General features: G+C 50.6%; 1 protein-coding gene across 1 annotated transcript; it reads left to right on the top strand.

Annotated features, from left to right (window-relative positions):
* The first annotated feature begins 603 nt into the window (after positions 1-603).
* Positions 604-23,198, top strand: OXTR (oxytocin receptor). Its single transcript, XM_006736571.3, has 2 exons — positions 604-1,591; positions 18,412-23,198. Exons 1-2 carry the CDS (start codon positions 670-672, stop codon positions 18,657-18,659), a joined length of 1,170 nt encoding a protein of 389 aa, XP_006736634.2. The 5' UTR covers positions 604-669; the 3' UTR covers positions 18,660-23,198.
* The last annotated feature ends 678 nt before the right edge of the window (positions 23,199-23,876 follow it).

Below are 23,876 nucleotides of genomic sequence, written 5' to 3'. Positions count from 1 at the left end.
GGTGAGAGCGGATGCGAAACGTCTTAGAAATAGGAGGTTGAAGGGGGATGGTTCTGAGCTGGAGTTTCCCAAGCAAGTGGCTGTTTGGGGGGATCTCTGGAGGAAGTAACTGGAGTAAGGAGAGATGGCTGTTTGGGGCGTCTTGCGGGAAGATGCATATGCTGAGGGTCGGGGGTGGGGTGGGGCGGACAGCTGCTTTGGGGCTCTCTGGGAGAGGTGGCCTGTTTAGGAGGCCCAGTCCCGGAGTAAAGTGATTAGGACCCTCCCCTCTCCCCCAGTACAAGTGACTTAAAATTAAGAAACTGGCAGTCTGGTAGATTCCCGCTCATTTCCAGTGGCTCAGAGGAGGTACCTCAAACGGGGATTTCTGGGGTGGCGGCTGAAACACCGCCGGGCTGGCGGTTGTGCCCCTAGTCCCAAATAATGTGGGGTTCCTGGGAAGGGAACAACTGAGCCGCACGTGCGTCGGCAGATAAGTGCTTGGTCTTCACAGGGGCCTCTGGATTGTTTCAGGCTCGGACCAGCAAATCGGCCCTCGGAGTCTCAGGGAGTGGAAACCGAGGAGCGCCCCCACCCCCGCCCCCCCCCCCCAGGCGCGTCGGGCCCCACCCCGCCGCACTACTCCTTAAAGGGCTTGAAGACCAGGGGCGCACGGCAGCAGCCACGGTCATGGAGGGCGCGCTGGTGGCCAACTGGAGCGCGGAGGCGGTCAACGGCAGCGAGGCGCCTCCGGAAGCCGAAGGCAACCGCACCGCCGGGCCCCCGCAGCGCAACGAGGCCCTGGCGCGCGTGGAGGTGGCCGTGCTGTGCCTCATCCTCTTCCTGGCGCTGAGCGGCAACGCGTGCGTGCTCCTGGCGCTGCGCACCACGCGCCACAAGCACTCGCGCCTCTTCTTCTTCATGAAGCACCTGAGCATAGCCGACCTGGTGGTGGCAGTGTTCCAGGTGCTGCCGCAACTGCTGTGGGACATCACCTTCCGCTTCTACGGGCCCGACCTGCTGTGCCGCCTGGTCAAGTACCTGCAGGTGGTGGGCATGTTCGCCTCCACCTACCTGCTGCTGCTCATGTCTCTCGACCGCTGCCTGGCCATCTGCCAGCCGCTGCGGACGCTGCGTCGCCGCGCGGACCGCCTGGCCGTGCTCGCCACGTGGCTGGGCTGCCTGGTGGCCAGCGCGCCGCAAGTGCACATCTTCTCGCTGCGCGAGGTGGCCGACGGCGTCTTCGACTGCTGGGCCGTCTTCATCCAGCCGTGGGGGCCCAAGGCCTACATCACGTGGATCACACTCGCGGTCTACATCGTGCCTGTCATCGTGCTCGCTGCCTGCTATGGCCTCATCAGCTTCAAGATCTGGCAGAACTTGCGACTCAAGACGGCGGCGGCGGCGGCTGCAGAGGGGCCGGAGGGCGCGGCGGCGGGCGGCGCGGGGCGCGCGGCTCTGGCACGCGTCAGCAGCGTCAAGCTCATTTCCAAGGCCAAGATCCGCACGGTTAAGATGACCTTCATTATCGTGCTGGCCTTCATCGTGTGCTGGACGCCATTCTTCTTCGTGCAGATGTGGAGCGTCTGGGACGCCAATGCGCCCAAGGAAGGTAGCGCTGGCGGGAAACCCGGAGGAGGGAGCGCGGCGGGGCGGGGTCCCCGTCCTGCCTCCTCCGCACCGACAGGGTTCTGGGGATCTCGTGCAGGGGATGCGGGCCTTGGAATCCTGCCGAGCTGGGTTTGAGTCATGGCTCCATTATCCATTGGCCAAGGGATTTGGGGCTTAACTTCCCTGAGCCTTGACTTCCTCTTCCGTAAAATGGCCATAATGATGAAAGTACTGGCTCTCATCAGGGGGATGAAATGAGAAAATGCACACAAGGTCCTTAGCACAGTCCTTGGGCTACATATGGGGCCTATGGTTCCTTTTTATGGACGGGAAAACTGAGGTTCAACTGACTTTCCCACCTGGTTAGGAGTGGTGGAAGTAACTTTCGAACCGCGGTCCAAGCTCAAGCTCACCACTTTAAATTTACTTTATGTCGAACTTCCCCTTTAAGTTCAAATCAACCTGAGCACAGGGGGTCTGGTTTGGATGAGGGCAGCAGGAGGTGGGCTATTTGATTTGTCCAGCTTGGCACTGAGTACCTGAGTAGGTCCGGGGCAGGGTGTTGTGGGGATGTAAGGTCGAGTCGCTGAACCCCTGGCCCTGTTGGAGGCGGTGAGTCTCGAAAGGCGGAGAGGTGAGTGCGGGGGTTGGGGGGTGGTTGGGCAGCTTGCGGTGGCTGGGGGTGCCCAGGGCCAGATTCGGTTGCTTGTCCTGTGGGGTGGGGAGGGGCGGTAAAAGGATGGGAGCCCCAATACAAAGATGCAAACTTCCCAATTTGATCTGGGAGGCTGGGTGATTTCTGTAGGGAGGGAATGTGCTCTCCAGATGGGAGGACTGTGGAGTGCTGGGCTGAGGGCGCTGTGGGGAAGACCTGGAGGAGAAGGTAGAATGGGCTGGTCTGTGGGGAGGGAGCTTGGGGGAGCAGAGAGCGCCTTGGGTCCTGGGGCTTGTGGCCAGCGCTGGGCTGCTGGGAGCTCCAGGCAGCTTTGCCTTCATTGCACACAATTCCAATAGCTTATCTGCAAAGATCAGGAGGGATGATCAGTGATGGTGAATGACAGACATTTTGTTTGAGGGTAAGCCCATAGCACTGCACTGGGATGCAGGTGACTCTAATGATTCTAAGAGTAGATCGAGGGGTTTGCTTTTACCCTTTTTGCAGAAATGTCCCATTTCTAAATATAATCACTCCTGCTCTCAGAAGTCTAAAATACACCCATCCCGTGGAAGCTGAAATCTCCCTTTGTTCAGCTGGATAACTTCGCTTTGCTCTCTTCCAGAACCACAGACTCCTGGCTTTACCCAGCCCTGCCTGTTAACCTAGCGTTTTTCTTAGTGGCCTGGGCAACTATCACTCAGCACATACGGAGCACCTGTGGTACAGCAGGCTCCGGCAGTGTCGGGGGAGGATTGCTGTGCAGACGCAGCGGAGCCAGCCCTGCTCCACGTTGCAGAAAGGGTTCAGGGGTCCAGAGGGGGAACGTGCTTGCTCCAGGTCCCACAGCCAATCGGAGGCAGACTAGAGCTGGGGGTTCCTCCTCCCACCCCAGCTCTTTCCTCCTGTGCCAGCCTTCTGATGAAGGACACAGAACTAGGGAGTTGGGCTGGGCAAAAGCCAGCAGTGGGTGTTTCTAATTAAGGCATCAGGCTACACTTATTTCCTGGGCAGGAGCCAAAGAGATGCCAGACCTGGGTCTTGAGGAGCTCTAACACCAGTCCTTGAGGAAGTGAGACCGATACTGAGCAGATACTGGGGAGCCCTCCCTCTAGCCCTTACTAGTGTGGGACTTTGGGTGAGGGGTCCCCTTCTCTCCTTTGACCCTTAGTGTCTTGCTTTTAGAATGAGGACATTTCAACATTCAGTTCATTCATGCCTCTCTCTTTCCCTCCCCTGGCCTCTCCCACTCATTTTTCTCCCTGGTGAATTTTTCTCCCTCCTTCTTTCCCCCACCCCCTCTTCATATGACTTCTTGTTGTCCACCCCCTCACCTGCTCTCCTTTTCCTATTTTCCTCCCTAAAGAATGAGAGTATATGGTCAACACATATCCTAATCACTGAGTGAGGTTTCCATCTTTCCTATGCTTTAAAAGGACATCAGATAATCCATGTCTTTGTCTTAAAACACAGGAAGAGAGAGATTGAGAGAGAGAGCACCCAACTAAAGTGGGGGCCAGAGGTGTTTTGGGTACATGTGGTCCCCTGAGGATTTCCCTTCGGTAGAGCCAGGCTCCTGCTCTCAGGCTCCAGGAGCAGGGAGAGAAATAGACTCTAGGAACCTCAGGTCTTCCCTCTGTTCCTTTGCTTCTTTCCCAGTTCAGAGGAAAGGGTGGGTGCCACATGGAAAGCCCAGGTCCCCCTCATCCTCCTCTGTACCCTGTCTTGGGTGCTCCGAGAAGAGAACAAATGCAGACAACACGGCAGGGGATTCATGATGCCACTCCTGCGAGGAGCGGGCACTCAGTCCCCATGTAACGGGCCTATCAAGCACTGAGGACTTGGGCTCTGGTCGCCAGCCTGGCCAAGTCATGCCCTGGCCTCAGGGTTGCAGTGGGGATCTGAGTGGACCGCAAGCTCCGTGCCCACTTGGCATTAATTGGGATAATTACAAGTAGCAGCCTGGGCCATCAGAAATAATGGTGTTTATAGTCCCTTTGGAGACGTGACTCCATCTAGAGGGAGCACTGGGATCAGCACTGGGAAAGGAATGCACAGCCCTCACTTTCCAAGAGGAAGGGAATTGAGAAGAGATGCAAAATATCTAGATCTGGGCCCCTTGCTCTGCTCATCTCCTGGGGGGTGGAGGCTGGAAGTTCAGGAAGCCCAGGAGAGCAGCCAGACATTCTTCCGGGAGGCCCGGGCTGGTGGGTACAGAGAGAGGTGGAGGGAGTGGGATGCATGTGGCATTGGTTTGTCATGAAAACCTCTGAGGGAAGGAGAAGCTCCGGAACCACAGGCTACAGATCATGGGCTGACAGAGGGGTTGGAGAAGGCACGCTTGCCTTGGCAGCTGGCCGCGTGGCCCTTGGCCAGCCTCACAGCCCCTGCCTCCGTGAGGGTTTGTGCGCCCTGGCCTTCTCTCCAAACCCAGGCGCTCCTTTCACACGTCTCTCCTTTGATGGACTTCTTTCCCTCCTACACCTTCATTCACACCAAGCGCCACCTTTATGGGTTTAGAGCTCACTTTGCTCCAAAAGTAATGAGAGGTTGGCCACAAAGATTCAGGTATTGTGGCAAGACAAAGTAGATACAAGGAAACCTGGATGAAGGGGAGGAAAGGATAGGAAGATTATAATATAATCATAGTAATAATAATAATAAAGGCTCTGTGTGTAGAGGTGAGCCGCACACGGGGCTTCCTTTCTCTAAGAGCCAGAGCAAAGAAGGAAACTCTCAATTTCAATATTTCCATTGTTCGGAAGAAAAACAGAGAAAAGGGAGAGGAGCATCGTGGTAATTAATGAGCTCCTCCCCACCCAGAGCAGTCCCCTGCTGCTGGAGCCCTGGTTTAGTGAGGCTGGTGAGACCAGACACCCACGGCGGGGGTGGACCAGCCCCATATGTATCTTCACAAGCAAATTCCACTGTCAAAGATTTGGCGCCAACCTTTCACCTTGAACTCAGTGGGATTTGCTTTGCTGCTTGTCCCAAGGACTCGGACCTGGGGTAGTTGGGAGGGAGGAGGTAGAGAGGGGGTGTGTCTGTATTTCCAGGGGTTCACTGATGCTGCTTGGTTTGTGGTGGGGCTGACTTTGAGTCTCCAGCTCTACTTTTTGTGAAATTCCTGGTCCAGTAGGCAGAGATGAGAGAGGAGGGGGGACAGGTTGGCTGATGGGGCCGTGGTTGCCACCCGTCCGCGCAGAACACTATTCGTGTCTCCTCTCTGTTCACCAGAAGGTGCCTGGAAGCTAGGGGAGAAGCTTTTGAATTAAAAAAAAAAAAATCTCACTCACACTTCATAGATGAGCCATATGCAGAATAGTCCCCTTTTCTCTCAAACCAGCTGATTTCCATGGGAGCAAGAAAATGCCCAGAGAACAGGGTGGGGACCTCCAGTGCACAGAGACTGCAGAAGGACCAAGGGACCTGTCTGGTGGGCCAGGACAGCTGGCAGGCACTGTGGAACCCTGCATGGTTTGTGCAGGGAAAGAAGCACATGGCTGGCCTGTGTTTGGAGCTTGCCCTGTCCTTTTCTCCTGTGTGTCCTTGAGCAAGCTGTTAGACCTCTCTGGGCCTCAGCTTCCTCCTGTGTGTCATCAAGGAAGCAAAGCCTACCTGTGGGGTTGTTAGGAGAATGACATGGAGTGCCTCGTGGCACCTGGGGGCCATGTGATCAACGTCAGTCTTCTCCTCTTCCCCCATTCTACTTGTTATGAGTTTTGTTTGCATTCTTGGGATTGACTCTGAAAGTCTTGGCAGGTATTCCTGAGGGAGGAGATGGTCATTTTTCTCCTGAGAGCCCAGGCGGAGGGGGGCGGGAGGGAAGCAGAGCCCGTAGACAATAGGCAGTGCGTCCAGAGAAGTTGGTATGTGGAGGAGAAACTTGTTAAGGCTGGACTGTGAGCCTGGTCACAACAGGGACACCTTCTGTCCTGCTCACTGGTGTGTGTCCGATGCCAAGCGCAGGCCTGGGCACCCATTAGGAGCTCAGCCAATGCTGGTTGAGCAAATACAAGGGATGTGGGAAGAGAAAGGTGCTCGAGATGGGCTGGGATGTGTGTGTGGATTTGGACTTCAGAGAAATAAGGATCTTCTAAGCAGCCCTCCAACACCGGAACTGGCTGCCTGGTGAGGAAGTGAGCGCCCAGTCACTTGGGGGCAACCAAACATCTATCAGGAGTGTTGTACCAGGAAGAAGGTGGAAATGCACAGGAGGCCTGGTGTTAAGTGTTTCCCTGTCTGAAAATGAGCTTCCCAGCTCCTCCTCCCTTTTTCTGTGGAACTGTGGTCCCTCCGGTGTGGCCTATCCACCTCACCTTTTCAAGGATATTGTGCCCAAGGTTTGGGTGGGCCAGGCACCTCGGAGAGTCTCCCCTTCAGGTGAGCCATTGATAGGCAGAGCAGTGGGGGAGGGAGGGCAGGAGGAGATTGGACAGATCATTCTCTGCCATGAAGAGCTCTTGAACTTGGCCCTTCTGGGGATAAATTGCAATTAGATGGACAGTTAACAACCACACTCTTGTCATTAAGCAGTTGTGAGTTATGTTCTTGGCAAATGCGAATGCTTTCCCTTTGGGTTTCTGTCCCAGGTGACTTCACATCCCCCCTCCTCCCAGAGGTTTGATTAATAGCAGAAAAAAAAATCTGTTGGGTGAGGCTTTGCTGCACACTTCTTCCATTTGATGGAGGTTTGAGGGGGGTGGGGAGGCTGTGGGGGTCTGTGGATCAGGAGGTCAGCGGCAGAGCAGGCCTCTCCCAGCTCTAGGTCCTCTCTAGAGAGGCTGGGCTGGCCGGTCAGATGCCTGAGGGCTTGGCCCACCTGATGACCCCACCTCTTTGCACTGACAAGTGATGGAAGTGAAGGGAACCCCACGGGGCTTACCCCCAGGGGCAGGGGCTGGCTGGGGGCTGAACTGTGCTCTCCCGGCCCCCACTTCATCGGTCCCGGGAGACAGCACTGGGCAGTGGTGAGAGCCCCCTTCAGAGACCTGGTCTTGTTGCCATCTCTGTGATTTGGGGCAAGTCTCTGGGTGATCTGTGGGCCTCTGTCACTCCCAGCTGAACAGTGGGGATAGAACAGGACACCCTCTGTGGGCATCGGCTTCAGCGACATGAGGAGTTAGCGTAGTTGCTAACAGGAACCCCCACTTGTTGAGTACCCAGCCCCACGTCTCATCCTCACCCGAACGCAGCAAGGTAAGGGGGCTTTGTCCCCATTTTACAGAGGAGGAAACTGAGGCCTAGAGAGGCAAGACCTGCTCAAGGACACTGTTGAGTAAAGGGTGGAGCTGGGGTTTGAACCTACATCCTCCCACACCAAAGGCCGCCCCGTCACACCGCCCCTCCTCGCCAGGCTAGCATTTTCAAGGTGGTCCTCCACACTTGGCCTTGGGATCTCCTGGGTGCTTTTAGAAAGCTGGTTCCTGCCCTGGCCCCAGAGCCCTGCACCCTCTTTGTGGCCCCAACATCTTTACATTCCTGGGCTCTCTTTGCTGAAACACCCAACAACACCCCCCCCCCCTGCCCGGCCGCCTACGCCCTCAGGGCACCACCCTCTGGGCACTCTGGGTTCAAAGCCTGCGCTTCTCAGCTCCCCTGCTAACTGCTAACCCCTCCATCCTAGCTGAACCACACCTCTCGTGGTGGTACTTTCCTTTCCATTAGCAGCTTTTTGGTTGAGAGCAGAGTGTCTCAACTTCGGCGCTCCTGACATTCTGGGCCCAGTAACCCCTGTTGGGAGGGCGACTGTCCAGGGCTCTGTGGGATGTTTAGCAGCATCCCTGGCCTCTGCCCACTGGTTCCCACTGGCACCTTTCCCTCAGTCGTGACCACCAACAGTGTCTCCAGACATTGCTGAACGTCCCCTCGGGCAAAATCGCCCCTGGTTGAGAAGCGCTGGTTTAGACCCCCTATGGAGGCGTGGCCTGAGCTAATAGTTAAGGAATGAGGGCACCCTCCTCACCTCCGCCCTGGGCTCTGGCCAATCTGCCTTGTGTACCCCTGACGGCTTGCCAGTTCCCACAGGGTCCTTTTGCTTAGCACTCATGCTGATTCTGTTCCCACCATAGGAATGCCCACTCCAGTCTCTTCTGTGGAGACCCATCCTTCAAAGGCCAAGTCCAAGTGTGGATTGCTTTGTGGCACAGTTCCAAGGGGGTGTCCTTTGCCTCACGGTCTGTGAGAAGATGCTCCCAGGAGCTGTGCGGGGCACAACTTGGCAGCTTCCTCCGGGGTCTCCTTCCTCCTCTGAAGGCCAGTGCATCCATTCTACACACAGTCATTACTGTGTCCCAGGGGTCCTGTCCACACAACCTCTGCTTTGATACCTCAGTCCTCCAGTGAGGAGAGTTTGCAGGGAGCTGTCCCAGTTCCTCACCTGCCCTCCTGAGGCGACAGCTGGCATTTGCATAAACATGGGACAGTCAGGCCAAGGTGGGCGACAGAGCTCTGGGAGCGACACCCCGTTTCCTGCCTGGCTGGTGTCAGGCCCTTGGGTCCCGAGGTGTAGCACGAAGGAGTGGCAGCCGTGACCTTGGGCAGTTGACTACACCTGCCCGGAGCCCAGTTTTCTGGAGTTAAGAATAGCGTTTAGGTTGTGGGCGGGGGGCTGTGGCTGCCAGTGAGTGGCACAGTGCCTGGCGTATAGTAAGTGCTCAATCAATGGCTGCTTTTTCTTTCTCTTTTCTTTTCTTTTTTTTTTTTTAAGATCTTATTTATTCATTTGACAGAGAGAGACACAGCGAGAGAGGGAACACAAGCAGGGGGAGTGGGAGAGGGAGAAGCAGGCTTCCCGCCAAGCGGGGAGCCCAACGCGGGGCTCGATCCCAGGACCCCGGGATCGTGACCTGAGCCGAAGGCAGATGCTTAACGACTGAACCACCCAGGCGCCCCTGCTTTTTCTTTTTTTAAAGGTTTTCTTTATCTGAGAGAGAATGAGACAGAGCGTGTGAGGTAGAGTGCCTGCGCGCAAAAGCACAAGCAAGGGGAGGGGCAGAGGGAGAAGCAGGCTCCCCGCTGAGCAGGCAGCCCGCACCGACTGCGGGGCTCGATCCCAAGACTCCAACATCATGACCTGAGCCGAAGGCAAACGTTTAACCAACTGAGCCACCCAGACGCCCCCAACGTCTGCTTTAAAAAGCAGAGAAATTCCAAGACTGTCAGGTCCTGGGCTGGGGCAGTGCCGTTGGAGGTGGGAGTTGTCGTGAGCTCAGGAGCACCGTTTTAGCAGAGGGGCTGCAGTTTCCGGTGAGGACGGGTAGCAAGCCCATCGGTGCTCCAAACCAGCATTAAGAGGTAAAGAGAAACTAAAGCCTTACCTGGAGGAGGCAGCAGGAGGGGAGGTGGGAAGGTTCTAGATCTGGGTTTTAGAAGTCGCAGGGACTCTTGCCTAAGGGATGAGCCGGAAGGGGGTGTAACCAGGCAGTCGAGTCCCAGCCCTGATTCCTGTGATCCTGATTCCCAGCCACCCACAGAGGGGCAGCCGTGGCCAGAGTCTCCTGTCCCACTCTGAAGGGAGCTGACACTTCCCCCCCCCCACGGCCAGATGCTGCAGTACCACGGGCCTCTGCCCTCCGTGGCCCACACCTCACGCCGGAACTGTCACTCTTGCTCATTCCGTTTCTCTCTCTTTCTCTCCACCAGACCTGGATATCTGAGTATGAACCTGATTTTCCTAGAGGGAATTGCACTAGAATCCACTCATGGTGTTAGAGCCCCCTCCTCTTGTCAAGCAGGGAGATTGCCTTTATGCCTTTTCAGCAGTTCTCTCAGGACTTCCTGTCTGCTAATTTCGTGCTTCACTTCAGTTCAGTCCCTTATAGAACTCTTAACTGTTTTCCACAAATGACACCCAGCCCCCAGCCACAAGTCTGGAAACGTAAGTAATGACGATGTGGAGGGATGCCGCAGTAAGAGAGATATTTACTCTCAGTGTTTATTTATCACCCCCAGGTGAGTGCCCCAGGAGGCAGCCGTTGATTCTGTCTCCCTGGAGGAAAAAACATCGGGAGGGGTTCAGAGAGGAAGCAACATTTGAAAAGGGTTTCCAAGGATGAGTAGGAGCTGGCTATGCAAAGAAGCACATTCCATGTTGACATCATCGGGTGGCTACTTTATTATTATCTTTCTCCCTGTTGAAGGGATACTTCTAAAACTTCAGTGAGCACACAGATCATGTGGCAGGGGGGATCTTGTTAAAATGCAGATTCTGATTAGGGAGGTCTGGGAGGGAGCCCAAGAGTCTGCATTTTTACCAAGCAGCCAGGTGATGCCTATGGAGCCAGCCCATAGACTACATATTGAATAGAAGTCTTTAATGTCTTACCTCTTTTATCAAATGTGCAGTTTGCCTTCATACCTGTGGCTGAAATTGCCTGCACGGTCTGTCGTTCCCTGCAGGGTAGAGAAGGGCTGGTTGTTTATCAAAAGGCCCTAGCTCTTCTGCTTCCAGAATGTGGTTATTCCTTAGGTCCAGCCCAGTGCACTCAACATGTCCCCCAGATTTGGGCAGTGACATAATAGAAGCTCACTTAAAGCTCTGTAGCCCACAGATTTGGCTCTTAACCCTGGCTTTATGATGCATGGGGTGATCACATATCTGTGAATTTTAAAACCATTCCAATGTTGTAAAATTGTGGTCTTTTCAAAAAAGGCACTCTACAATACATACTAGTATTCAATCTTGATGTGAGTGTACATTCAAAAATCATTAAAAAAAAAAAAAAAGGCTTCCGTAGACTATAGCTCTCAAATTCTTACACAGCCCCTCTAGGAATAAGGTACTTAAACCCAAATTCCCAATCCCCTGGTGGGGGGGTCCTTGAACCAAGTAAGTGGTGTCTGGAGCGAGGGCCTCTTATAAAAGTGGATGGGCTTGATTTGACTCGGAGGAGAGATGTTAGCTAAGCCGTCTGTCTTTGAAATGTATGTGAAATGCTTTAGTTGCCTCAGGCACAACGCAGCCCAGAGAGGCCCTGGCCACCTGCCCATCAGCTGTTCGGGGCTAATTTGAGCTTTCGGTGCCAGGGTGGAGGGGGTGCCGGGAAATCCAAACATGGGAGTTCTTGGGGCTTGAGTAAAGCCAGGCTTGTAGGCGGGTGGAACGCCTTGGGGCATACCGTCCTCGTCCTCAAGTGGCCCTCTGCCACCCACCACCCCTCCATGAATCACAGTGCTGAGTGGAAATACAGAGTTGTGTCTGTCTCCTGGGGGTAAAATTGCCCAGCAAGGGATCTGGCTTTTGGCGGGTGGTCATTTCTGCTCACATCTCTTGCTTGGCGCCTAGGAGCCCCCACTTGAAGATCACCCCTAGTGCCCAGGCTTGGGCCCACCAGCCCGCCCTCCCAGTGCTGCGCCTCTGTGTTTAATAGAGTGCTGTCTTCTACGTCTGTCTTTCCCTTGAGAGCAGGTCCCCAGGGCTGGTGTTGTGGCAGCAGGCACAGGGCATGAAAGGATGCTAGAACATCTGACCTCCTCCTCCTTTTCCCCCGAGAAAAGCCCTAGGCTGGTGGCCAGGCAGGTGTAAGGACCAGTCCCTGGACCAGTGCCTCCCCCTTTTTGGCAAGGACCAGAGAGAGAAGTTTACGTCACTCAGGGCTCTGTCCTGGGGAGGAATGTTATTTTTATGGGGAGCAAGCAGAAGAGGTGGGGTCCCACCTTCAGGAGACCCTGAAATCCTGCCCTCCCCAGGGTTGCAGCCACCTTCCCTTTTGGGTTTCTTATGTCACTGGCCGGGTAAGCTTTTCCAGATGGACGATCAGGAGTTTCTTTGGTGTCATGTCATCCAACCCCAGGGCTCTGGGTTTTAATTTTTTTTTTTTTTAATTTTTGAAGTCATGGAAAAACAGGCAAAGGACACTTTCTTTAATTGACCTGGGATAAGAAGCCTCCAAACTTTGGGCTTTAAAAAATGATGCGGTTGGTAATATCTCCTATTTGTTAATAATGATACCCATCACCTGAATAAACACTGCCATTCACAAAGCCCTTTTACACTTTTTCCCTCCAGTTTTCTCAAAGTCCTTACAAGTGTCACCTCCAATTTACAGAAAAGGCTGTTAAGGCTCATATGGTAGATGTGGCTCAAAGAAGGATTAGGTGGAGGATTCAGACCCCAGGGGTTTGTGCCTGAATCCTGTGTCCCTGGCTCCTCCCTTGTCAGTGCTCCACGGCGGCCCCTCTCTGAGCGCTCCCCCACCCTCCTGGCCCCAGAGGACGTGCCGGCAGCAGACCACACCTTAGGAGGAGTTGGTGGATTCTAACTTTCAGCTCCTCCTTTTCTGCGCCGACGTCATCATTGCTCTGCTTTGTCCAACATGTGGCCGGGGGCCAGGGTTGGAGCTTCCAGCAGGGACGGCCCTTCAGAGAAGCCTGAGTTAAGGCAAAGGAGTGGACCTTTGTATATTTGCATGGACTGGTCTAGGCTGCTCCTGGGACTGGGTGTTCTGCTCTGGCCAAAGGCAGTGCCCCGAGAGGAACTCAGCCGAGAGCCTCACTGGCCAGCTCCTTGGCAGCTGGGGAATGAGCCCCTGGGTCCTAAGACGAGACCTCGGCTCGGGGCACCACGGCATCCGCTGCAGACCTGCTAGACCCAGCTTGAGGTGGCACCACTCTGAGTCACCTTTTCAGTGGTGCCTCACCAGCAGCTACCTGTGGGTAGCTGTGTTTTGAAAGAAGACAGTCCTGGGGCGCCTGGGTGGGTCAGTTGGTTGAGCGGCTGACTCTTGATTTTGGCTCAGGTCGTGATCTCAGGGTTGTGGGATCAAGCCCCGAGTCTGGCTCTGCGCTGGGCATGGAGCAAGAAACTGCTTGAGTTTCTCTCTCTCTCTCTCCCTCTGCCCCTCTCCATGCTCACACTCTGTCTTAAATGAAAGAAAGAAAGAAAGAAAGAAAGAAAGAAAGAAAGAAAGAAAGAAAGAAGAAAGAAAGAAAGAAGAAAGAAAGAAAGAGAGAAAGAAAGAAAGAAAGAGAGAAAGAAAGAAAGAAAGAAAGAAAGAAAGAAAGAAAGAAAGACAGACAGTCCACATGGTAAGGATTTCAGTACAGAAGAACACCAGAGGGTGGCGTGCCCCAGAACCTGGAGCTGGAATGCCCCGAGCAGAAAGGAGAGAGGGCAGTTTGCGGTGTCGAGACAGCAGCGTCCCCCAGCTGCGTATGTCCAGGCTTGCATGTGAGTTAAAACGGATCTTAGCACTGAAATCTACAGGGCGAGATCAGACATTCCCAGGACCCCAAGTAAGATGGAATAAGGCAAGAACATTCTCCTCTATCGCTAGTTCATCGTTTCAGCACACCTTTGACTTTGTGGAGCCCCGGCACCCCCTTGCTCTCCCTGAAGATGGCCCATTGTCTCAGTCTGTTTCAACCCGTCTGGAAGTCACCAGCTAGCTGAGAAGGGTAGATGAGCTTGTTGGTTACACTGGTGGTGCTGGCCTCTAGAGCCAGGAAATGAATCTACGTATAAGCTGACCTGCTTGGCCATGCGGTCCGGCCCAAGAGCCGCACTGGATGGACACTGCCATATGGCAGTAGAGCTTCCAGAAGCTAAACCAGTGGGTCCTGTGCCCTCTGGCCCCACCTCATCCCCCGGGCTGTCTCAGGTTCCAAGACACAGCCCAGCCCAGGGAGCAGCCTCTCCCCGCCTCTCCCCGTTGTTTCACACGGGTTGGCGTTAACTCTGTTATCGTTAAGAAAAGTAGCATTTACTGGGCGTGTACACATCATGGTAGTGATAATGGCAATATCTAAGTTCATTAAGTTTTTACTTCTATCGAGTGCCAGGAATCATGATGAGTACGTGGCATCCTGTCTAATGAAACTTGGCAATGATTCTGTAAAGTTCTTTTTATTACTCCCATTTCACAGATGGAGAAACGGAGGTGAAGAGAGGTTAGGGGACTCGCCCTAGAACACACCAGGTACAAAGTGGCAAAGCCAGGATTTGTGCCGTGTCTGGGTAACTTGAAAGCAAAGCCATCACCCGGTTCTTCTCATGGTAGTGTGGGGAGAAGTGGGCAGGGCTTGCTCTGTGGGTTTCTCCCTGCCCTTCGGAGCCCTTCCAGCCGCTTTTTAACATCTGCCCCTCTTCCAGGCATCAAGGATTGGCTAGCTTTCTGTAAAGGGCCAGGCAGTAACTCTTTTAGGCTTGTGGGTATAAGGTCTCTGGAACAGGTACTCAGCTTTGTCCTTGTAGTACAGAAGCTGCCATAGACAATATATGAATGAATGGGTGTGGCTGTGTTCCAATAAAACTTTATTTAGAAAAACAAGCATCAGGTGGGGTTTGGCCTCCATAGACCAAACTATATAGCTTGCTGGTCCCTGGCCTAGGCCAGGAGACATTTCTGCTAGGAACAAGGGTGATCTGATAGGAGGTAATGTGTTTACCATCCCAGATATACTTAGATTATAAAAGACCATCACTGGGAACAGGCAATACCTAGCCTCCAGGGGCATTTCTAACTGTGTGGGCAAAGGGTAGTTGCTCTCTGACTCTGTCCCTCAAATCACACTCTAAGAGTAATTGCCTGGCAAGCCTGTGTCTTTGCTTTCAGACAGAGAGGATTCACTAACTGGTACGAATCTGACATGTGTGCATGCTGACCTAGTTTGAAAAGGAAAGACTTCATTAGTTTAAGGTAGAAACACAGGGTGACGTGTTGTGTGTCCCTGGGGAAGTCAGTTCCCTTCTGGGCTTCCCTTTCCTCACATATAAGATGGGGATGAGTCTGCTTTGAAAACCAGAGGGTCCTGTGCGAGCTTGAGCAGTCATTCCCATGGTCAGCATTGCTACCTTGCCCCGTGCTCGCTTGGAAACAACATCGTGAATCGTGAGGACAGTATTTTCCGTGCTTTGTTCTGTTCCTGTTGGTCTGCAGCCCTGTGAAGCAGAAAGGGCAGCAGTGTGGTCTAAACAAGGTCCAGTAAGTGCAGAGAGCCGGTGAGGTGCAATCAATCCGTCACCTGCTCAGAAAGCACCAAGGGCTCCCCATTGTCTATAGACTAAAGAACAGACGGCTTACATTCAAGATTCTCCTCAGCCTGGTTCTTTCCCATTTCTTTCCCCGTGAAATTCCTTTTCTCCAACTCTGGCAGTCCCTGAATGTTCTTGGACATTCTCACTTATGTGCCTTCATTCCTATTGCTTCCTTCCTCTGTAATGTCCTCCACAGCCTGTTTCTGATTCCCAGAGAGCTCTCCTCCCTGCTGATGGCTTGCATTTCCACCACTGTGGACTCCTGTCTCTTGATGGTTAGGATATTGCCAGATTTTTAAAAGTCTAATTGTACCCTTAGCCTTTGGCAACCTGACAGGAGCAGGTTCAGCTTAGAGAGGGTCATCCATCCCCCAGGGAGCCAAGCCAGGCCCATCGTTCATATCTCTGGCCACCAGGTGGGGGCAGAGAAGCTGGCCCTGGTCCCAATTCCTCCCACCCGGGCTCACGGGGAAGTAGGAAATCTCCACGTGGTGACTTGGGAATTCATTAACTGTTTCCTTTTTTGTTGTTGATGTTTCTGTATACCTTTTTTTAAATAGGATAAATAAGCTAAATGATATAAATGTAAAGCCAGGCAAATAGCTTAAGAGAAAAGACACAGTTATAACTATATACAGTTAAGGAAAAGGTGGTGCCTTCCTGTGCATGTGTGAGCTTCATTCCTGCTATGTCCTTCTACCTCGTTTCCTGTCCTTACATGCCTGCATTCTTGCCTCTGTGTCTGGTAGTTTACTTCTCAATGCCCTTTTTAAATTCTAACTTTTGATGTGTTGATTTTGCCTCCTTTATTTTATACATTTAATTATGATTTTGAGGACATCCTGTTTTTAGTCTTGGTGATTTCCCACCAGAATTTCTAAACTTAAATTCATCTTCTTAGCCATCCAAATCAAACATATATTTTTTTCATTCTCTTTTATAGAAAACGAACAGTATTGGCTTCCCTCCCCCCCCCCATTTTTCACTTTCCTATTCTTTACTATTTCAGTCTAAGGATTAGATGCTACTCCTTTGCTTCCCTAAAGATTCTCTTGTGCAAGACTTTCTGGTTTTATCTGCTGTAGTTTGCTCTTGTGCCAACAGGTGCACCAAGGAATTAGACCAGTGGTTCTCCAGCTCGTGTGTGGGTCAGAACCTCACCCGCAGGAGTCTGGTCCAGTAGGTCTAGGGTAGGGCCTGAGAATTTACACTTCTAACAAGTTCCCAGGTGATCCAGGGATCTCACTTTGAGAACCAAACATTCATCTTGCAGACAATCATCCTTCTCCCTTTGGTGCTTGGTGACTTTGCTGACAAATGTCTCCATGCTCTGCCTCTGTCACTGTCCCTGTGAGAAATCCTTTCCTGGATTTAGCTCTTGAATTCTGGCATTATTTATTGTTTTTAAGTTTTTATTTACTTATTCATTTAAGTCTTCTCTACACCTGGCCTGGGGCTCAAACTCAAAACCCTGAGATCAAGAATCGCATGCTGCTCCGACTGAGCCAGCCAGGTGTCCCAGAATTCTGGAGTTATTTTTTGAAAACTTCATGCAGAAAAGACCAAAGACCAGCAGATTTTCCACGCCTTTTTGTAGCTGCCTTCACTGCTAAGGAGGTGGCTGTGAGCAGCATTCTTGGGTACATTGTTTTTCTTGCAGGTTTCTGGAGGGATTGCTCATTCTCCTCCACTGGTGGGAGATATCTGCAGTTTGTCAGATTGAAGTCTATTACAAGAAACTCAGATTTTTTCCCCTCCTCTACTTGGAAGTATGTAGGATTAGGAATTTTTCTTTTCTTTCTTTTTCTTTTCTTTTCTTTCTTTTTTTAATGTCAACAGCCAGCGTGGGGCTTGAACTCACAACACCAAGATCAAGAGTCGCATGCTCTGGGATGCCTGGGTGGCTCAGTTGGTTAAGGCGTCTGCCTTCGGCTCAGGTCATGATCCCACGGTCCTGGGATCGAGTCCCACATTGGGCTCCCTGCTCAGCGGGGAGCCTTCTTCCTCAGCCTGCCACTCCCCCTGCTTGTGCTCTTTCTCTCTCTCTCTGACAAATAGATAAATAAAATCTTCAAAAAAAAGAAAAAGAAAGAAAGAGTCTCATGCTCTAGTGACTGAGCCAGCCAGGCGCCCCAGGATTAGGAATTTTTCTTTCCTCTTGAAGCTTGAATTTGTGACAAGCAATGTCTTGAAGTTGATCCTTAATTTTGCCTGGAACACAGTCAATCCTCAGTATAATGGCTTCTGCCCAGTGCCTTAAATAATTTCAGGGTAAACTTTTCTCCTGTGTAAGTCTGATTTGTTGTGTGGAAGCAGCACTCTGAGGGGTACAGAACTTTCAGTATTCTCAACTGCAAAGATGGCAACGCTTTCTTGCCACCATGCCTTTGCCTGGGCTGTTCCTTCTGCCTGGAGCTCCCTTCCTCCCTTCTCTGCCTGGAAAACTCATAAGCATCCTAAAGGTATCAGCTCAAATGCCGGTTTCTGTGGGGCTGGCCATGATTGGCTCAGAGTCGCACCCCTCCTTGGTCTGCCCAACCTGACCCGCATCATGCCCACCCCGTGGTGCTCATTTTATTTTTGTGTCCCCAGTACCTAGCCTGGTGTGTGGCACATGGTCACGATAGCAGCCACCATATATTGGACACTTACTGTGTACCAGGCATTTTTTAATCCTTGCAGTATTCCCGTGAGGTTTGGATACTCTTGTTATCCGCATGGAAAGATTAGCAAACAGCAGTCTCCTGAGGAACTAAAGTAATTTGTTGCTGGTGGAACAAGACTACAAACTCGGTCTGGCAGCTTCCAGACTGTGCTCTTGGGCACTCGGAGTCGTAGGCACTGGATACTTGCTGGGTGAGTTATGAATGAACAGGTGGCCGTGACGAATGCAGCTCCTACATACAGAAGCATTTGGCGGTACTCTTTTGATGAGAGAAAGGACAGGGAGCATTCTAGGGCTGGGCTGAGCCTGGGAAGGCTGGGTGTGTGTGGGGGGGTGGGGGGCAGGGCAGGCTAAGCACATGCCCAGAGCCACAATATGGAAGGCAGACAGACTTTGTCTCTCTACTTCTTTGTCTTGTGACCCAGCACCTGGTACCTAGGAAAGGCTGTTCTCAAGTAATGATGATGACCCTCCAGTAGTGATGGCCTGTTCTCCTTTCCCCCCACACCCCCATCCTCCTTTCAGCCTCGGCTTTCATCATAGCCATGCTCCTGGCCAGCCTCAACAGCTGCTGCAACCCTTGGATCTACATGCTCTTCACGGGCCACCTCTTCCATGAACTTGTACAACGTTTCCTCTGCTGCTCCTCTGGCTACCTGAAGGGCAACCCTCCGGGAGAGACCAGCGTCAGCAAAAAGAGCAACTCATCCACCTTTGTCCTGAGCTGCCACAGCTCCAGCCAGAGGAGCTGCTCTCAGCCATCCATGGTGTGACTGGGCTGGGCCAGGACTGCCTCCCGTGGCTCAGGTTGTGCCGACGTAGACAGTCCACCCCTTGGTGGCCGTGTGCATGTATGTATAAGGTACCTTTCAGTTTGCACCCTTCCACACCTTGGGGTAGCTTGAGTGGGGTGGGAAATTCTGGCATGGGTTGGGAAGTAGTCTCTGTGGTGGAAGATGATGGGATGACTCAGCCATCAGACAGTTCCTGGGTCTCCCCTAGCTTCCTACGGGTGTTTATATACCCTGCCCCCACTCCCACCTCTGGCTGGTGCATGGGTTGTTTTTTTTCTCCTGGACCTGTCATTTCACTTCAGTATCTTTTTAGTCCTTTATTCTGGGGTCTTGTGAAAGCTGGTGAGTATAGGACAGGTGTGTGGAAGCTTACTGTTCTGAGCTCAGAATAAGGAACGGGAGTGGGACCTCAGATGTGGAGGGTGGTGATAATATCCTCCTGACTTCAGAGTGCTTTTACTTTTGCATGGAACCATCCTAGCATCCTTGGGCACCAGCATGTCTGAAGGTGGCCCTAGGAACAGGGGATTCCCTTATGAAGCCATTTGGTATAGGCAGTTGATTAAAACTTGGGTTGAAAATATTTAAGAAGCTAATATTTGCATGAAACAATTAGGAAAGAAAAAGGAACAGAAGGCATCCAGACTGGAAAAGAAGAAGTAAAGCTCTTTGCAGATGGCATGATTTTGTATGTAGACAATTCTAAGGAGTTCATACACATGTACAAACCCATTAGAACGAATAAATGAATTCATCAAGGTTTCAGGGTACAAGGTCAATATGCAAAGACCAGTTGTATTTCTTTATACTAGCAATTCACGATATGAAAATGAAATTAAGAAATAATCCCATTTATACTGGTATAAGAAAGAATAAAATAGGAATAAATTTAACAAAAGAACTACAAGACTCATACCCTGACAACTCAAAATATCATTGAAAGAAACTGAAGAAGACATCCTATGTTCATGGATCAGAGACTTAAATATTATTAAGATGACAGTACTGTCCAAAATGATCTACAGATTCAATGCATTCTCTTATCAAAATCCTAGTTGGCCTCTTTGCACAAATTGATAAGCTGATCCTAAAATTCATACAGAAATGCAAGGAACCCAGAATAGCCAAATGATCCTTTGAAAAGAAGAACAAAGTTGGTGGATTCACAATTCCTGGTTTCAAAATTTACTACAAATCTTCAGTAATCAAAAGAGTGTGGTACTGGCATAAGGATAGACATGTAGATCAATGGAATAGATCAATGGAATAGAATGGAGAGTGCAGTTATAAACCCTCACATTTATGGCCAATTGAATTTTGACAAGTGTGGCAAAAGAATTCAGTAGGGGAGAGAGTCTGCTCAACAAATGGTGCTGGGAAAACTGGATATCCACATGCAAAAGGATGAAGTTGGTGAAGGGAATTAAGAGGTACAAACTTCCAGTTATGAAACAAGTAAGTCACAGTGATGAAAAGTACAGCACAGGGAATATGGTCAATGATATTGTAATACTGTTGTATGTGACACAGTAAGTGTACTGTGGTGAGCATTGAGTAATGCATAGAATTGTTGGAATTCCATGTTGTACACCTGAAACTAATATAGGATTGTACGTCAACTATACTTCAATAAAAAAAAGAATGAAGCTGGACTCCTACCTCACACTGTGTATAAAAATAAACTCAAAATGCTTCAAGCCCTAAACATAAGAGCTAAAACTATAAAACTCTTAGAAGAAAACATAGGCGTAAATCTTTGTGACCTTGGATTAGGCAATGATTTCTTAGATATGATACTCAAAAGCACAAGCAAAGGAAAAATAGATAAATTAACCTCATCAAAAATGGGGTATAGAATTTTTTTGCTTCAAAGGACACTGTCAAAAAAGTGAAAAGACACCTCACAGAATGGAAGAAAATATTTGCAAATCATATACTCCTATCCAGAATATATCCAGCACTCTCACCACTTAACAATAAAAAGACAAATAAGCCAGTTTTTTAAAGGGGCAAAATATTTGAATAAATATTCCTCTCCAAGGAAGACATAAACATGGCCAATAAGCCCAAGAAAAGATGCTCAATATTATTATTCATTAAGAAAATGCATATTCAAGCCACAGCAAAATGCCACTTCACACCCACTAAGATGGCCGTCATCAAAAAGATGGGCGCTAACAGGTGCTGGCAAGGATAGAGAGTCATTGCAACTCTCCTACATCGCTTGTGGGAATAGAAAATGGTCCAGCCACTTGGGAAATACTTTGGCTGTGCCTCAAAAAGTTAAACATAGAATGACCATATGAGCCAGAAATGCCACTCCTGGGTATTTACTCAAGAGAAATGAAAGCATACACAAGTACAAGAACTTGTACATAAATGTTCATGGCACCATCAGTTGTAATAGCCCAAAGTGGAAATTACCCAGATGCCTATCAACAGATGAATGGGTAAATATGGTCTGTGTGTATAGTGGCATAGTATCTGGCTATAAAAAGGAATGAAATCCTGGCACATGCTGCAACATGGATGACCCTTGAAAACATGATGCCAAGTGGGAGAAGCCATTGCCGAAAGCCACATACTGTATGGTTCCGTTTTTGTGACATGTCCAGAATAGGCAAATCTATAGAGAAAGTTAGAGGACCGTGCTGGCCAGGGGCTGCAGGCTGGGCTGAATGGAGAGTGAATGCGAATAGATGCCAGGTTTTATTTGGGGCGGGGGTGATGACAACTTTCTAGAATTAGTGATGATGGTAGGTGAGTTTTTAGAATATGCTAAAACCACTGAATTGAACATGTGAAAGAAGTTAACAACAACAACGAAATGTTAACCAACCGAATTCAGAGGTGGCCAGCTGGAAGGATGAATTCCTTAGAATCTCCCTGAACTTCTGTTTCTCTCCATGACTCACCATTTAGGAGGAATAGTTACTCAGTTTTTCCGCAAGAGTTGATGTTTCCAGTTTGGACGAAGATGCTACTGGTGGTAATCCCCCCATCCCGCTCTAGGAAAGGCACAAGTGAAGTCTTGTGGCTGCACACTGTTGTGTTTTATTTACAAGAGCAATTCACCAAAGGTCTCAAAGGTTTTATTTACCTGGTAAACACATTCTCACGTGTCCTCTCGGCCTTTAGGAAGGATATGACCGTGCCCAAAAACTACCTTTGGTTGTTAAATACAGGATGTTCTAGATCAGAGGTTACTTGATGGGGACTGGCCAGCTCATTAGTACTCTGGGGCACTTTTTAAAAAGATTTTTTTACATATTTTTTGGACTGTAATACAAACAGGCGCACTTCCGCAAAGCCATAGATTCACTCTCTCTATACACTGTCCTCTCCTCCCTGCACACTGCGTTATGCACACATGTACACACCCACACATTTATGCACATGGTCTAGGTGTTCAAGGAGAAGAGAGGCATGCACCGAAACTCCAGTACTCAGATTCTTACTGTTTAGTACAAGATCTTCAGTACTAACTGGACACTGAAGACTGTATTATCTTTAGACCCAGAGACAATGTTGCTGTGACATGTCCCAAGAGTGTCAATACCAGTCAGTCCCTGCTCTTTGGGAAGCTAACGGAATGCTGGTTGGGGGTCTTCATGGCCATGCTTGGGACCACTGGGGCACTCTGGGTGCACATGCAGCCATGGTGGGGTCTGTTGGCATTTGAGCCTCCCTGCTCACCAGCCAGAGATGCCCTCTCCTCCGCTGTTCCCGGGGAAGTTGCTGCCCTAGCAGCTAACAGAGGCCACTGGGGATCAAGGGGACAGCAATTCACAGATTTTTCTGACTAGGGGCACAACCTTCTTGAGCACCCTGGAGATGCAAGGTTCTTGGGCACTAAAACCAGCTAATCAGTGGCATTGGATTTCAGCAGCACCCGTGGCTCTATACCCCTCCCCTCCCAATCTTGTGCTGGAGAATATCTTCATCGTCTCAGTCTTTCTCTAACCGAGCCTGGAAGCATGAGTGCAGGGTCCTGATCACTGTCTGGAGCCGGTTGTTTCTGTCCTCCTTCCCCAAACCCCACGCCCGAGGTCTGCATACCACTTTCTCCCACAGTGTCAGACCTGTTGGCAAACCAAAGGCATGGCTGGAGGTGCCAGTCAATTGGAACATGTAGGTTTTCTTCTGGAATGTTTCATTATTCCAATGGTCAAAAGTGAAATGTGAACACTTGAAGACTCTGAGCCTTATTTCTTTTGGCCCTGAAAAAATAATCTCTCACACAGTTTGTGCTCCTTTGGGGATGGATCTGTGGGTTACAACTGCAGGAGGCTGCCTTTTACAAAGATCCTGGTTTCAAAGTCCTTAACCTTTTCTATTCAATTGCAATGAAACAACACTAAATGCAAAATGTGGATTCCTTGCTTTTGTTCTACCGTGGTGATTTTTGCGGTACCCTCGTGGACTGTGCCTTTCGGTGAATGGTGTGGCCAATACCAAGATGTCTGCTTCATCAACTGCTTTATAAAAGGCGCACTGAATAAACAATTTTTTTTCATACGTTGCTTTGCCCTCTTTCTCCCTCCCTAAAACAGTGATCGTGTCTGGTGGCTTGTGGACTTGGATTCCCCTGCAGGATGGCAGAGTTTTCTGCCTGATTATGACAGAAGTACACATGGGGTGTGGTGGGGGTGGGGACCTGGTCCCATGGTCTTCAGTCACTATTTGTCAGAATTCCATTAAAAAAAAAAAAAAGGCTCTAAGACCCAGGCACGGATCTCTTGTATATGACATAGCCACACCCACTGTGTGCCACCGTCTAACTCTGGAGATAATAGGATTCTAGATTGTCACCTCGAAGGGACACTAACACATATTTCTTCCAGTGAGATCAGGGGGCTACCTGCAGAACCACAGATGGGTTCGCGTTCATTCTTGGGTTCCATGGACTCATACTCTGGAGCTGCATTTTGCGCCAGAGTCCCTGATGAGCCGAATGTAGCATATGAGAGAGAGCGGAACTCCACCCCGCCTCCTCCTCTGGCCTGTTCCCATTACGCCCCCATGCTGTTCTTCCTGCTACTTCTCCAGGAGATTCCTGGAAGAAACAGAACTTCTCAGACATACATCCATCTTAACTGTGTGCCCTTTCTCCAGTTCTGTGAACTTCACGGGTAATTGAGCACCTGCTATCATCTGCCCCTAGTGAAAGAGAGCAAGTTTCAAAAATTGGAGCTG

Source organism: Leptonychotes weddellii, chromosome 1, assembly GCF_054177405.1.
Source record: "Leptonychotes weddellii isolate Sample4059 chromosome 1, ASM5417740v2, whole genome shotgun sequence".
Lineage (NCBI taxonomy): Eukaryota > Metazoa > Chordata > Mammalia > Carnivora > Phocidae > Leptonychotes > Leptonychotes weddellii.
The sequence above is the reverse complement of the archived record's forward strand: the minus strand, read 5'-3'. Positions and strand labels throughout refer to the sequence as shown.